The 13,393-nt window shown below is 52.1% G+C and overlaps 1 protein-coding gene and 1 long non-coding RNA gene across 4 annotated transcripts in view; one reads left to right on the top strand and one right to left on the bottom strand.

Annotated features, from left to right (window-relative positions):
- The first annotated feature begins 3,287 nt into the window (after positions 1 to 3,287).
- The window catches only part of ATCAY (ATCAY kinesin light chain interacting caytaxin), a 28,026-nt gene continuing 17,920 nt past the window's right edge, over positions 3,288 to 13,393 (top strand). Inside the window, exons 1-2 of the mRNA XM_006179312.3 lie at positions 3,288 to 3,648; positions 5,888 to 6,005. Coding sequence (XP_006179374.1) covers positions 5,929 to 6,005 — 77 coding nt within the window. The 5' untranslated portion in view covers positions 3,288 to 3,648; positions 5,888 to 5,928. The remainder of the gene's footprint in view (positions 3,649 to 5,887; positions 6,006 to 13,393) is intronic.
- Positions 8,458 to 13,393, bottom strand: part of LOC116659059 — a 39,364-nt gene continuing 34,428 nt past the window's right edge. For all 3 annotated transcript variants that reach the window (XR_004314352.1, XR_004314351.1, XR_004314350.1), the window contains 2 exons: positions 11,881 to 11,934; positions 8,458 to 11,782 (listed from right to left, as the gene is read on the bottom strand). This is a non-coding gene — a long non-coding RNA (uncharacterized LOC116659059). The remainder of the gene's footprint in view (positions 11,783 to 11,880; positions 11,935 to 13,393) is intronic.

Below are 13,393 nucleotides of genomic sequence, written 5' to 3'. Positions count from 1 at the left end.
TATGACTGAATCACTATGCTGTACTCCAGAAACAAACACAACATTGTAAATCAAGTATAAAAAATACTGGTAAATAAATAAATAAATAAGTAAATATTATTAGAATGACAAATTTTATGTTATGTGTATATATATATTATATATACATATATATATACACACATAAACCACATTTAAGATCAGGAGGCTTTTACTTTGTTGTTGTTGTTGTTTTTCTTTGAGTGGGGAAGTGATTAGTTTCTTCTTTTTAAATTTATGTTTTCAATGGAGGTACTGCGGATTGAACCCAGGACCTTGTGCAAGCTAGGCATGCACTCTTACTACTCAGCTATACCCTCCCCACTGTAAAAGAGATTTAAAAATAAACCAGGGGAGACTATAGCTCAGTGGTAGAGTGCGTGCTTAGCATGCACGAGGTCCTGGGTTCAATCCCATATACCTCCATTATAAATAAATAAATAAATAAACCTAATTGCCCTTCCCGCCAAAATTTTTATTTTAAATAAAAATAACCAGACAAGAGCCAAGTTTGGTGCACTCAGCGGCTTGGCGATGGAGGCTGCAGCACCACGGACAGCTCCCGGTGCGCTCTCATGGAGGAGTTGCTGCTGCTTTACAAATGGTCTTCTGTCCAAAGTGCCTTTCTCCCCTTTCTTCATCCATCCAACTCTAACTCACTCCTCAGGGCCCAAGTCACATGGTCACCACCCCTGCCCCGCTATGGGAAGTCTCCCCATGCTCCTCCCCACCTCCACCCTCGCCCCTCACCCCGGCAAGCCACTCTGCTCCAAAGATGTCTCTAAGTCAGCCCAGACTCCCTTGCCCATCTGCTTCTCAGAGTAGGAGTTCTATGAAAGCAAACTCTTATTCACGTTTCGGACCCCAGTGCCCAGCACTAGAACTGACCTGGATTTACAGTTCAGTGTCTCTCCCCAGAGCTCCACTTCCTCCAGCCAAGAGATGCAAAGTCCAGATCTTGTGCTGGAGGCTCTGGGCTCTCCTTCCCTGCTGTGGAGCAGTTAGTTCCCTTTATGCCTTGGGTGTAAGACCCTGACGTAGTGGGTGGGGCAGCCACGTGAATAGCCTGTCATCTGAGATCCACAAGGAGAGCCAGAGTCTATGCATTCCATCTGCGTTTCCCCAACATTTCCTTTGTGCTGGGTCCTGCCGCCCTCTGCAGAGAACATTGCAGTGTACAAGACCAACCAAGTCTCTTTTCTCTTGAAATTTATATTCCAATAAGGTGGGGTCCTAGGATAAACAGAGAAACAAGTAAATTTCAAATAGTGGTGTTATAGTAAAAAAAAAAAAAATCAGGCTCCTCAATATCTTAAACACAGAATCAGCGTATGACCCAGCAGTGCAACTTCCATGTATATACCCAAAAGAACTGAAAACAAGGATTAAAGTAAATCCATGTACACCCATGTTCATAGCAGCGCTATTCACAACAGCCAAAATATAGAAACACTTTCTGTTTATCCACTGGTGAATGGATAAACAAAAAATAGCATATGTATACAGTGATTCAGCCATAAAAATGAATGAAGCCCTGGCACACACTACGGTTTAGATGATCCTTGAAAAATCATGCTCAGTGAGAGAAGACAGACACAAAAGATAGTGTAAATATATATTCCATTGATACGAAATATCCGGAAGAGGCAAATCCACAGAGACAGGAAGTGGATGAGTGCCAGGGGCTGGGGGGAGGGGGGATTAAGGGACTGCTTAATGTGTATGGGATTTCCATTTAGGGTGATGAAAAAGTCCTGGAACTTGATAGTGGTGATGGTTGCACAACATTGTGAATGTACTCAATACCATCGAACACATACTTTCAAATGGTTAAAATGGTCAATTTTTATGTTCTGTGTATTTTACCACAATTTAAAAAATCATACTGAGAAGGAAATCAGACTAGGTAATGAGATGGAGGATGATGGAGTGAGAGGCAAGATAGGGGGAGTCAGGGAAGGCCTCTCTGAGGAGATTACTTCTCAGCTGACACTTGAATAATGCCAACGTCTGAGGGAGAAGCACTCCTGACAGAGGGAACCAGCTTGTGCAAAGGCCCTGTGGTGGCAATGAATTTGATGTGTTCACAGAATAGGTGAAAAAACAACCGAGTGATTAAGAGGGACAGAAGGTAACAATAAGCATCTGTTCCTACTAAGGGATCACGCATTAGGTTCCTGTGGTGCCATAACAAAGTACTACAAACTAGGTGGCTCAAAACGATTTTTTTCCTCTCTCAATTTTGGAGGCCAGAAGTCTGCAATCAAGGTAGTCTAGGGACTGTAAGAGAGAATCCATTCCGTGCATCTGGGACTTCTGGGGATCCTTGGTATCTCTTGGCTGCAGAGGCATCACCTTGATCTCTTTGTCTCACGTGGTGTCCCCCCACACAGGTCTTCTCCCCTTCTCTTCTCTTATAAACTCACTTGTCATGTGATTTAGGGCTCATCTTAAATCCAGGATGATCTCATCCTTAACGTAATTCCATCCGCAAAGACCCTCTTTCCAAAGAAGGTCACATTCGCAAGTTCTAGGGGTTAGGAGACAGACATATCTTTTTTGAGGGGGGCACCCATTCAATCTACCAGTCTAAAGTTTTTTTTAAAGCAACACCGGAATAAAAAAAAAAAACGTGCAGAGAACTTTTCTCATGCTGCGGCACTGTGCTAAGCCCCCGACGGGCAACATCTCATTAAACGCTGAAACGCCAGTACAATAAACTGAGTCCCAGAGGAAAAAATCACTTACCCCGCTGGGTCCCCCAGCTAGTCAGTGGCCAAGCCAGTGTTCAAACCCACTTATGGTCTGAATTCAGAGGATGCACTCAACTCTGCACCATTCTATTAAGGCCCTGAAATCTCCCAGGGCGGCGCTACCACACGCACAACTGCAGGGGGCGCCTTTCCCTCGGCGGCCCCGAGCAAGTGTGTCTGCAAAGATTCTGCCTCCCCAGCACCCAGGCTGGCCTATGATAGTAAGTGGCCGGCTGAGGGACCCATGACATGGGTCCATGAGAAAATTACTCCCTCCCCTCCTCCTAATCTAAGGAATGAGGCCATCGCCGCCACTTATTTATTTATTTATTTATTCCTTGTTTTGTTTTTAAATCTGTGATGCGTCATCAGGAAATCATTTCCGCTTCTGCCCCTGTTGAGGCTCTTAGAAATGCTCCCCTCTCAGCCAATGGAGAGCACCGATTCTGGCAGGGGGCTGTGCTTTTTGGTCAGCCCTGCCCCCACCCACCCACCCTGCACACAAAAGCAGCATAATTAACTGTCTTAAGGAAGCCGAGCCTCTGCCAGCAGCGAGCTGGCAAGAAGAAAACACCTCGGAGGCACGAGCTGTGACGATGACAGGGGACGCAGCCGCAGCTGAGCGAGGGGGAGCCGACCGCTAACTGCAAGCCGCTCCCCGTCCCTGGACAAAAGCTCCCTTCTGCGCCCGCCACGTTGCTTTGGGTGACCTTCCTTGGATGCAGAGCCGGCCCCTGCGTTCATCTTCCTCGGATGCTCTGAAGGCCCGGGGACCGCGCTCCGAAGGCGAGGGATGCCCGGCTGCATCCGCCCGGGGATCGTCTTTGTTTGCGCGTAGCCGGGAGAGGCCGCGGAGGTAGCTGGGACTCACGCGGAGGTGAGTCCCCTTTCCTCCTCCTCGCCCCGCCGAGGGAGATTGTCCCTAGGCGTCTGCTGCTGGCAGGCGGGGCGGGTGGGAGCGGAGACCCGCGGTCTTGTGATCCTTCAGATGGCAACACCTGCATTTTCCCCCACGCGCCGCACACACCCCCACAGTTCGCCTCCTCTCCCACCGTTCACCTGGAAGGCAGAGGACTGCACCATTTCCAGGACGTGCTTAGAGATCAGGCGGATCAAACCGTCCGCCCCTCTCCGGGACGCTTCCTAAGAGGCCGAAACGTACACGTCCCACCTCTGGGCATTTCCTATTTATAACGCCGTGAGCGGATTTGGAGAAAGGATTTGATAGGTGTGTACACAGAGGCTTGCCTATGGGTGGGGAGGAAGGGAGATGGTTGAAGACGGAGATTCCTCCTCCTCGGTCCGAACTCGTGTGTGACGTGCTAACCATTCGGCACCACAGCGGCAAGGAGCGCTTGTCAGCCTCCGCTCGCTGCCTTGCTCGCCGTCCTGGAACGTGAAGTCAGACCCAGAGCGCAGGAGCGTCCAAGCGCATCGGGGGCGCCCCCACACCCCGCACTGAGAGGAGTCTGGGGCCAATTCGTGTGACTCCAGATCCTCAGCTGTGGGTGGGGCGGAGGTGGGTGGTCCCTTCCGGGGGCTGAGGTCACACCCAGCTCTGGATAAAGAAAACAGGCGCAAAGACCACTCCCTTCGGAAAAAACGGATTTCTATTGACGGGAACGTTCCCTCGCAGGAAGGCTCTGGGGTGGTTGTTGCCCGTAGCATCAGGAAGAGATCTCTCTTTTTCCCATACTGCATCTTGCTGTCCCTCCTCCATGAATGAATGACGACATTCAGGGCAGTGACGAGAATCCAGTGAGAAACTCTCACTGAGGTGGGGAAGGGTCAAATTTCAGACATCCCCTCCTGCCCACCTGGCCCTCTCCCGTCTGGGGCTGCCTCTGAATCCTCCCTCTCTGAGCTGCTACCCCAGAGGCAGGCCCACCATCCACAGGGGCTTCGGTCCAGCGAGGGGCTTTGGAAGACACACCCAAACTGACAGCCACAAACCAGCTCTAGAGGGGCAGCCGCAGCGGGGAGGGGGAGAGGGAGGGGTGGAGGCGGGGACCTTAGGGGCTAGCAAGTGAGGGTGACGACTTCTCACTCTCATATCCACAGACCTTTGGGGCCGGGCCCTTCTTAGTCACGAGGGGCCATCCTGGGCACTGCAAGGTGTGGAGCAGCGCCCCTGGTCTCCGCCTACGCGATGCCAGTAGCCCCCACCCCCCGCAACTTATGACAACCAAAAACGCCTTCAAGTATTGCCAGGCGCCCTGGGGAGGGGGAGGAGTCAGCCCCGGTTGCGAACCACTGGCTTAAAGCACAGAACCTGTGCTGTTATTTGAGTCATGAGATCCTGGGTGTTACGCCCAAAGGGATCATGGAGATCGTTTCTAGACCAATTCTTCATTTACAGACAGGGAAACTGAGGCAGGGGAAGTCACCATGCCCCAAGGTAGACCCGAATTCAGCCTCACTCAGCGGTTCTGACCACACTCCCAGACAGCCCCGCACTTAAGCCACCACCTCAGGCCCCACTCCATCTCTGCTCCCAGCTGCCTCCTCACGCCGGTCAAAACAAAACTGGCATTTTGTAGTCGGTAATAATTATGATTCTGATTCTCAGTCCCAGTCACTTTCCGCACTGCCTTTTTCAATCCTAGGGTCAGGTTGTCAGGACTTGCTTCTTCATGATGGGGGTTGGGGGTACAGAGGGGCAGGACAGGTGGGCTGGGGCAGACAGAGATGGGTTGGGGTTAACCAGGTCCTGTTTGAATGTTGGTCCCAGCATGGGAGCTTAATCATATCAGTCATCAACATTTTGGTATAAATGGCATTAACTCACTTTATTGCCTCCCAGTTGAAGTCCAAGGTGGGGAGGGGCGGTGAGGGTCCCATGGGGAGGGTGACTTTCAGACCTTCAAAGGTAGCTTATAGCTGGAGGCTCAGCTCCTTATTTGGCTCAGACTCCAGACCCACATGGGTGGTCAGTTTTCCATGCCTCTATTTTCTCACGTGTGAAATGGAGAAGCCTCACAGGGCTGGACAACGATTCCGTAAGATGATAGACCCAACAGCTCTTTGCAGATCGATCTCGGGGAAGTTCTGTGTGGGTAGGGGGTGGTCATTATGATGACTGTCCAGTAAAACCTCCGTCCATGGCCCTCCTTCAGGATTCATCCCTGCATCAAGTCAGTACCTCTTCCCAGCCCCCATGGGGACCACCGAAGCCACACTCCGGATGGAAAACGTGGACGTGAAGGAAGAATGGCAGGACGAGGCTCTGCCCAGGTACAGCTCCCCAGGTCTCCGTGTCAGCTGCGGAGGGAGTCGGCCCGGCCCTTCTCCCCGATGTGGTGCAGAGACACCCCAGTTGACCAGGCCAAGCACATAATTAACACTTGCTGAATTATTTAAGATTGATTCCCCACCTCCCCTCATCCCCACTCCTGCCAAAGTGCCCAAATAGCTCCCATTCCCACACTATTGTAAGAAATCAAAACATCCTTCTAGAACCATCTCATGGATGATTACAATCATCTCACCTGGGTTCCCATGAATCCTGGTAATAGTGTAGTTTTACCTGCAGCAGCCAGAGGGGCAGTGTCACACGCCTGCTTAAAAACCCTGGGGCAAATGTTCCTCCCACAGAACATCCGGGTTTCAGCCTCCACTTTCTTCTTCACCCTCACCTCCCATCACTCCCCGCCCCCTCATGCCCTCCAGCTCCAGCATCTGCCTTCCTGTTCCTTCACTGTGCTGGGCTTCCTCTGACTTTCAGAATTCGCATTGGCTATTCCCCATGCCAGGAACACTTTTCCCCAGACACCTGCCTCTGTCACCTCCTTCAGGTCTCCACCAAGAGGCCACCTTCTCAGAGAGGCCCTCCTGGCCCTTTCATTATCCCCTCCCCCAGTCCCTGAATTGTCTCCTTCCTAAGTAACAGCCCATCCAAGATACCCACACCCTAATCCCTGGAGCCGGAGAGCGTTCCCTCACATGGCAAAAGTCATCTTGCAAATGTGATCGAGTTGAGGATCTGAAAAACGGGGAGATGATCCTGGATTATCCAGGTGGGTCCTCAGCATAATCACAGGGGTCGGCAGAAGAGGAGGGCCGTGGGGGATTTGAATAGAGAAGTAGGAGTTGTGATGACGAAAGTGACAGCTTGGAGTCACGGGAGGAAGGGGCCACGAACCCAGGAAGGCAGGCGTCTCTAGAAGCTGGAAAAGTCACCAATAAAGATTCTCTCCAGGAGCCCCCAGAAGGAACCAGCCCCGCTGACACCTCGCCTTTGCCCAGTGAAACTGAGTTCCGACTTACTTCTGGCGTCTAGATTCGTAAGCGAACACATTTGTGCTGTTTTAAGCCACTAAATGTGTGGTAATCTGTTAGAACAGCCGCAGGAGAGTCGTACGATCTAATACGCTAAGTATTTCACATACTTCTCTGGTTACAGTCTGCTCCTCACCGTGGGACCCGTGAGAGCAGGGGCCTTTGGTCTGATCCCTGCTGTATGCCAGCACCACCGGAATGGAGCCTGGCATACAGTCGGCGCTCAATAGATACTGAGACACGGTCGTTGGTAGGAGTTGCAGGGAGGAAGTGGCGCTCGCCCACGGCTCAGATACTTGTCTCTCTCCTGTTTTCTCCTCCGCGTGGCGTGGGGTGAGAGAAAACGCCGTCAGCACAGGCTCCCCCTAACTCGTTGGCTGGACACAGCTGCCCAGCTCGCTCGCACTTTAATGCAAGGAGTTCACCCCCAGGAGGTGATGCCCAAGAGTTAGCTACATAACCATCTGGGAAGAAAGAGTCTAAGGGACGGGGCACGTTCACCCTGGAAAGGAGAGTTGGAGGAGGATCTCCAGCTCCACAAAACCTCGGTCAGCGGTCAGCAAGGCACTGAGGGCAGAGCTAGGCTGATGGGCGACCACAAAACGGATGCGGACTATATGGACTCAAATGGCCCGATACGTACATGCTTTATCCGGCCGTCCCCATGCAAAAGCGAAACGGGCCGGTGGGGGCCGTCTGGAGCTTCCTGCTGACTGTGTCCCAGGTGAAGCTGCAATGTTGAGGGCATCACCCCCTCATTTGAGAGTCTTGGCCCTCTCCCAAATCTAGTCATTCTCACTGTCTACATTTCATGCACATACTCGTGGTTCTGAAACCGATAGGTGTCCCATCTCAAAACAGCCGAGAATCTCTTGTCTGCCCAGTACCGTTGTCTGCAAGAATACAGGTATTTTGGGAAAGAGACGGCGATCTCGTTGGTGCCGGCCTCCGGTTCTCTCACTGTTAGAATGTCTTTTGCTCTGCGTTCCCTCCTACCAGTCTTTCTCTTCAACTCAATATAAGGAGTGCTAATGCCTAGGTGTGTAGAAAGGGGGTCTCATGGCGCACAGACCTGGCAGTTTGGGCGAATTAAGGATCATTTTTGGCAAGGACTCTGGTGGAGTTAGGGATGCTCCGGAATGGGCAAGAGCTGCCTTTGAGAGCGGTCCCTCGCTCCAGGTGTGGGAGATAGGTTTCCTCCCATGGAAAAAGTGGAAGCAGATAGGTTTGGAGGCGTCTCCAACCAGTCCCAGCATTGCTTACTGTTCCGTCCACAAAGTCTGGCCCCTACCGAGACCAAAGCTTTCTTGGGTCCAGACTTCGAGAGCCTCCTGATTCAACCCCTCCTCCAGGCAGCAAACCCCAGCCCCTCCTGGATGTTAAAAAGTCTCTGATGACCGCAGAGGGCTCACCTTGCTTACTCTAATTTTATTTCAAGTAGCACAGGGGAACCAAGAGGGCACGAGCTGTGGAACTGAATGACTACAGGGTCTGATTCCAGTTTCCAATGGGCTTGCTCGGCCACCCTGAGCAGCTCTTCGAGCATCTTTGTACCTCGGTTTTCCTACCTATAAAATGGGGACAGTAATCTCTGGCTCACAAAGTCACAGGAATTCAATGAGGCGCGTGGGGCGAGGCGGCCGAGACAGGCTGTGAAAACGAGGAGGGCTGCCCGCAGGGGTTGCCACCCTCGGTATCAGCATCATTCGTATCAGCTCTATCTGATTCACACTGGTTCCTTTTTTCCATCCCCCTCCATAAAAAGAGACCCCCCTCCCAAGCCTTGTGGAGACAAAATGGGGCTGATTGCAGCTGCAAATGTGAATTTCAAGTGAGCCTCCCCAGCTGCAGAGGGTTCCTCTCCCTTTTCAGTAGTTCAGTGTTTGCAGGACAGTGGCCTGGCTGTGTGGCCCTGGGTCAAGAACACGCTTTGGTCCAGGTGTCTGTCCTCCTCGTTCTGGGGGAAGTGAGCACAGCTCCTTAACACGGCGTCCAGCTGCGTCCCAACATAAGCACCTCTGTCTGACGCCAGACAACCCCCAATTCTATTCCTCCCAGCCCAGGGGTCCCTGCCTGAGGGCATCTTTGAGCTGCCCCAGGCGTGCCCACAGCCTCTCCTGCTGCCGTCATTTTGTGGCATCTTCCTGCACCGCCTGCTTTTCTGCAGATTCCTGTGGATCCTGAGCTGGGAGCAGCCTGAAGATGATCTGTCTCACGGCCTCATTTCCCAATTCATTCATTCCAGTGCTAGGTAGGCACTGACGGGATGCCACGCCCTGGGCAAGACACTGGGGACACGTGGAAAATGGGGGAGTCTGGGGCAGATGAACAGACAGAGGTGCTGGAAATTGCACAGAAGGAGAAAGGGCAGATTTATCTGAGCATCTGAAACTCCAAAATTGCTGATAAATAATTTTTGACGCCTTTCAGCAGTTTCCCTCTTTGGTTCCCTTGGCTTAACTTTGCAGGAGTCCTATTACTAAGCCCCAGTGCTGCTGGCCCAGCTTTGAGCCTTAGAAAAAGCCTACTCACGTCCAGAAAGAGTTTTGGCTGCTACTGCGCACTGGAAGTGGCCACGGTCAGGCAGAAACAGAGGCTGGGCAGCCCTGGACAGGACACTGAGGCGGCACTGCCAACCTTCACGCCACCAAAGCTGGGGGCACCTGTCACGAAGCAGGAGGCATGGTCATAGGTCCTGAGGCCCACATTTTATGCCCAACTCCTTCGTTTCACACCATGAGTCACAGTGAGCCAGAGGCTAGGATCTGAGGGTAGAACTAGATCCGGGAGCTGCCTCTGAAGCCAGAACTATTGCAGCAACAGCTATTTCAGGGTGACAGGTGTTTCTAGATTTTGGCCTTCCCCTGCCACTTACATAATGTGGCACTCAGTCCTTCCTTCAGCCAACCCTTGCCGAGGGCTGCTGCTCCGCGGCCAGGCCTGTGACTGGCTCATCAAAGCAAGAGAGGAAGAGGTACTTCCTCCCCTTCAAGGCCTCACAGTCTGCCCAGGAAGCAAGCACTTAGCACTCAGTACCGCAGACTCAGCGCTAGGGGAGGTTTCCGAGACAGAGTGCAGGGGCGGGTGGAGGTCAGGCCCCGACAGGGCCTCCTGGAGGATGCTGACCCAGCCTTAAAGGCGTGGCAGCTTCACCAGGCAAAGAAAGCAGGAAGGGGCCTCTAGGCAGAGGGGGCGGGATGCGCCGAGGCACGGGGGCAAAGAGGACCTTGGTGGCAGGGAAAGCAGCACGCGAGCCGGGCTGGGTTACGGGTGTCGGGTCGGCGGGCGCACACGCGCCACGTCCAGCAGGGGTGCCCAGGAGAGGGTCTTGGATTTCACGCTGAAAGGGTGCGTGAGTTTCCCAGGGCTGTCATGGCAAGGAACCGCAAACTGGGCAGCTGAAAACAGCAGAAATGATTCTCTCACAGTTCTGGAGGCTAAAAATCCCAAATCTAGGTGTCGGCAGGGCCATACCCCAGAAGGCTCAGGCAAGGATGCTTCCTGCCCTGCCCCTTCCAGCTTCCGGGAGTGGCCGGCAGTCCTTGGCTTGTAGGCGCATCTCTCCAGCCTCTGCCTCCACCTGCACACAGCTTTCTCCTCTGTGTGTCTGTATCCAAACTTCCCTCTTCTTATAAGCGCACCACTGACTGGATGTAGGGCCCGCCTCGCTCCTCAGGATGACCTCATCTTAACTTAATATCTTCAATGACCCTGTTACCAAACGGGTCACATTCCCAAGTACTGGGGGTTAAGACCTATGTCTTGGGGGGGATGCAGTTCAACCCACACCAGAAGAATAGAGCCACACGGTACACCTGGAATATTAGGGGGAACCCCACTTTCTACATGGGGTAAATTTACACAGGCTGCCCGTCCCGGGCTGAGAACAAGTGCTTAGGGAACCACCTGGATCCATTTTAAGTTTGTGGAGGGGGTTCAGCTCTGCATGAGCTGAGGTGTTCTGGGAGCTTGGGGAAATAACTAGATCTCACCTGGCCCTGAAAACTGCAGCCCTGTGGACCTGTGGGGTTGGTGCACATGTGCAGACTGGGCACAAGGGGGCAGTAGACGGCAATGCCTGGACTCGCCTCACCACTGGAAAGGGTTCAGCCCTCCAGGTGTCCTCCAGCTTAGCCTCAGTTTCCCCCTCTGTGAAATGGGCTTCTACCTGCCCCATAGGTATTCTATAAGGAGCAAATAAGATGCTGTCAACATTACAGCACAGTGAGTGCCCTGTCCGTGGGCAAATTATTGTTCCAGCTAATTCTGGAACAACAGGATTGCAGCCTGGGGCTGATGTGTGCGGGGGAGGCAGCGTAAATGAGGGAAGGCGCTGGAAGGAAATTCCAACACCCAGGTGAGCAGGGGTGATGGGCAGTCACCTCCTGGTGGTTTTTACCATGTACAAAGTGCAGATCCGATTCAAGAAAAGCCGGCAATCTCGACTTTTTTGTCACATCTCTGATTTGACAGCAAATTTTAAATGTGGGATGCTGTGTTGGCAGGACAAAACTGGAGGGGGGGGTTGCATCAGCTGTCAGTCTCTAATTTCAGAGCGCGATTGTGGGTGACCTTGCAGGTAGGCGGTGCACCTCCTGTCCTGTGGGACCCAGGACTTGCTCGTGAGTTGCCAGTGCCCTCCTCATGTTGAGAGCAGGGGCATCAGCTACAGACCAGAGGCACAGAGCAACGTGCACTGGGAATGGCGTGTGAGTTGAGTCTTCAGCCTCGATCTGAAAGAAAAGAAGATGGCTCTTTAAAACCTTCTGACTTCATCTGAAGCTTGCTTTTTTCTTTTAAAAATTGAGGTGGCGGGGAGGCTATAACTCACTGGTAGAGCGTGTGCTCAGCGTGCATGAGGCCCTGGGTTCAATCCCCAGCGTCTCTGTTAAAAACAGAGAAATGAGATGAAATTTACATAAAATGAACCATTTTAAAAGCACAACTCACATGTTGTGAAACTATCACCTCTCTCTAGTTTCAAGACATTCCATCACCCCAAAATGAAACACCACCCCCATCAGCAGTCACCCCCCAACCTCCTGGCAACCACCTCCTGTCCCGTGGACTGGCCTGTTCTGGAGGTTTCACATCCACGGAGTCACACACTGTGTGTCCTTCTGTGTCTGCTTCTCTCACTGAGCATCGTGCTCTCGGGGTCCGTCCACGGGGGAGAGGCTGTCAGGGCTGCTCTACTTTTCACAGCTGAGTGGTGTTCCATCGTATGGATGGACCATGTTTTGTGCGTCCAGTCATCACCTGATGGACATCTGGGTTGTTTCCACCTCTTGGCTGCTGTGAATCGTGCTGCTGTGAGCATTTGGGTAGGCGCTTATGTGTGGATGTGTCTTCATTTCCTTTGCTATTTTGACCTTTGACCTCCACAGAGCAGGGCAACATCCATTTCATCCTTTACCTCCAAGACCCGCCAAAGCACCTGGCAGGCAGTGGTTACTCAAAGAGCATTCAAAACAAGGTGGATGGGTGAGAGGTGGGTGGGGCAGGAGGAGGGAGGAAAGGCATGGATAGATTGCCCCCGGCAGAGGGTGCCAGCTCGTGCCCTACGAGGAACAGAGGCGCGGGAATAAATGGTTCTGTAAAAAGGAAGGAAAAAGCATTCTACCGTCCTTCCCCATCCCTCTTTTCAGCTGAGCTGGCACTGCAGTTACAGAGATGAATTAGCGCTGCAGTGCTTCCCTGAGTCAGCACGCCCTGCGGCCAGAGCCTCTAACGCCCCGTGCAGTCTGCAAAACCCTCTGCCTGGAACTGGGTATTTCCCTGGGGAGCAAAGGAACGGGAGAACCTGGGTCAAAATCAGGCAGTGTGAGCTGTGGTCCAAAAATCAGTCCGAGCATTGCCAGAGAAACAGGTCTTATTTTGCAAATTCGTGTTCCACCAAGCATTAAAGGGGCACAGATACAGAGTTGGCCGCCTTTCTTTTGTCTTTAAGGTGACTTTTTAGAAGTTTCAGATGTACAGGAAAAGTTGCAAGAATATTACAGGAAGTTCCACATACGCCCCGCCCCGCATCCAGTTTCTCCTGTGGTTAACAGCTTACATTAGGCTGATATGTTTGTTACAGTTAATAAACTGATACTGATACACTGTTGTTAACTGAAGTCCACAGTGTATTCAGATTTCCACAGTCCTTTCCTCCTAATATCCTTTTTCTTTTCCAAGATCTCATCCAAGATCCCATGTAACATTTATTTGGCGGGGGAGGGAAGTTAATTACAGTTTTTATTTATTTACTTACATTTTTTTTTAAATGGAGGTACTGGGGACTGAACCTAGGACCTTGTGCACGCTAAGCACACACTCCACCACTGAGCTCTACCCTCCCC

Source organism: Camelus ferus, chromosome 22 (genome assembly GCF_009834535.1).
Source record: "Camelus ferus isolate YT-003-E chromosome 22, BCGSAC_Cfer_1.0, whole genome shotgun sequence".
NCBI lineage: Eukaryota > Metazoa > Chordata > Mammalia > Artiodactyla > Camelidae > Camelus > Camelus ferus.
This window is presented reverse-complemented; position numbering and strand designations above follow the sequence as displayed.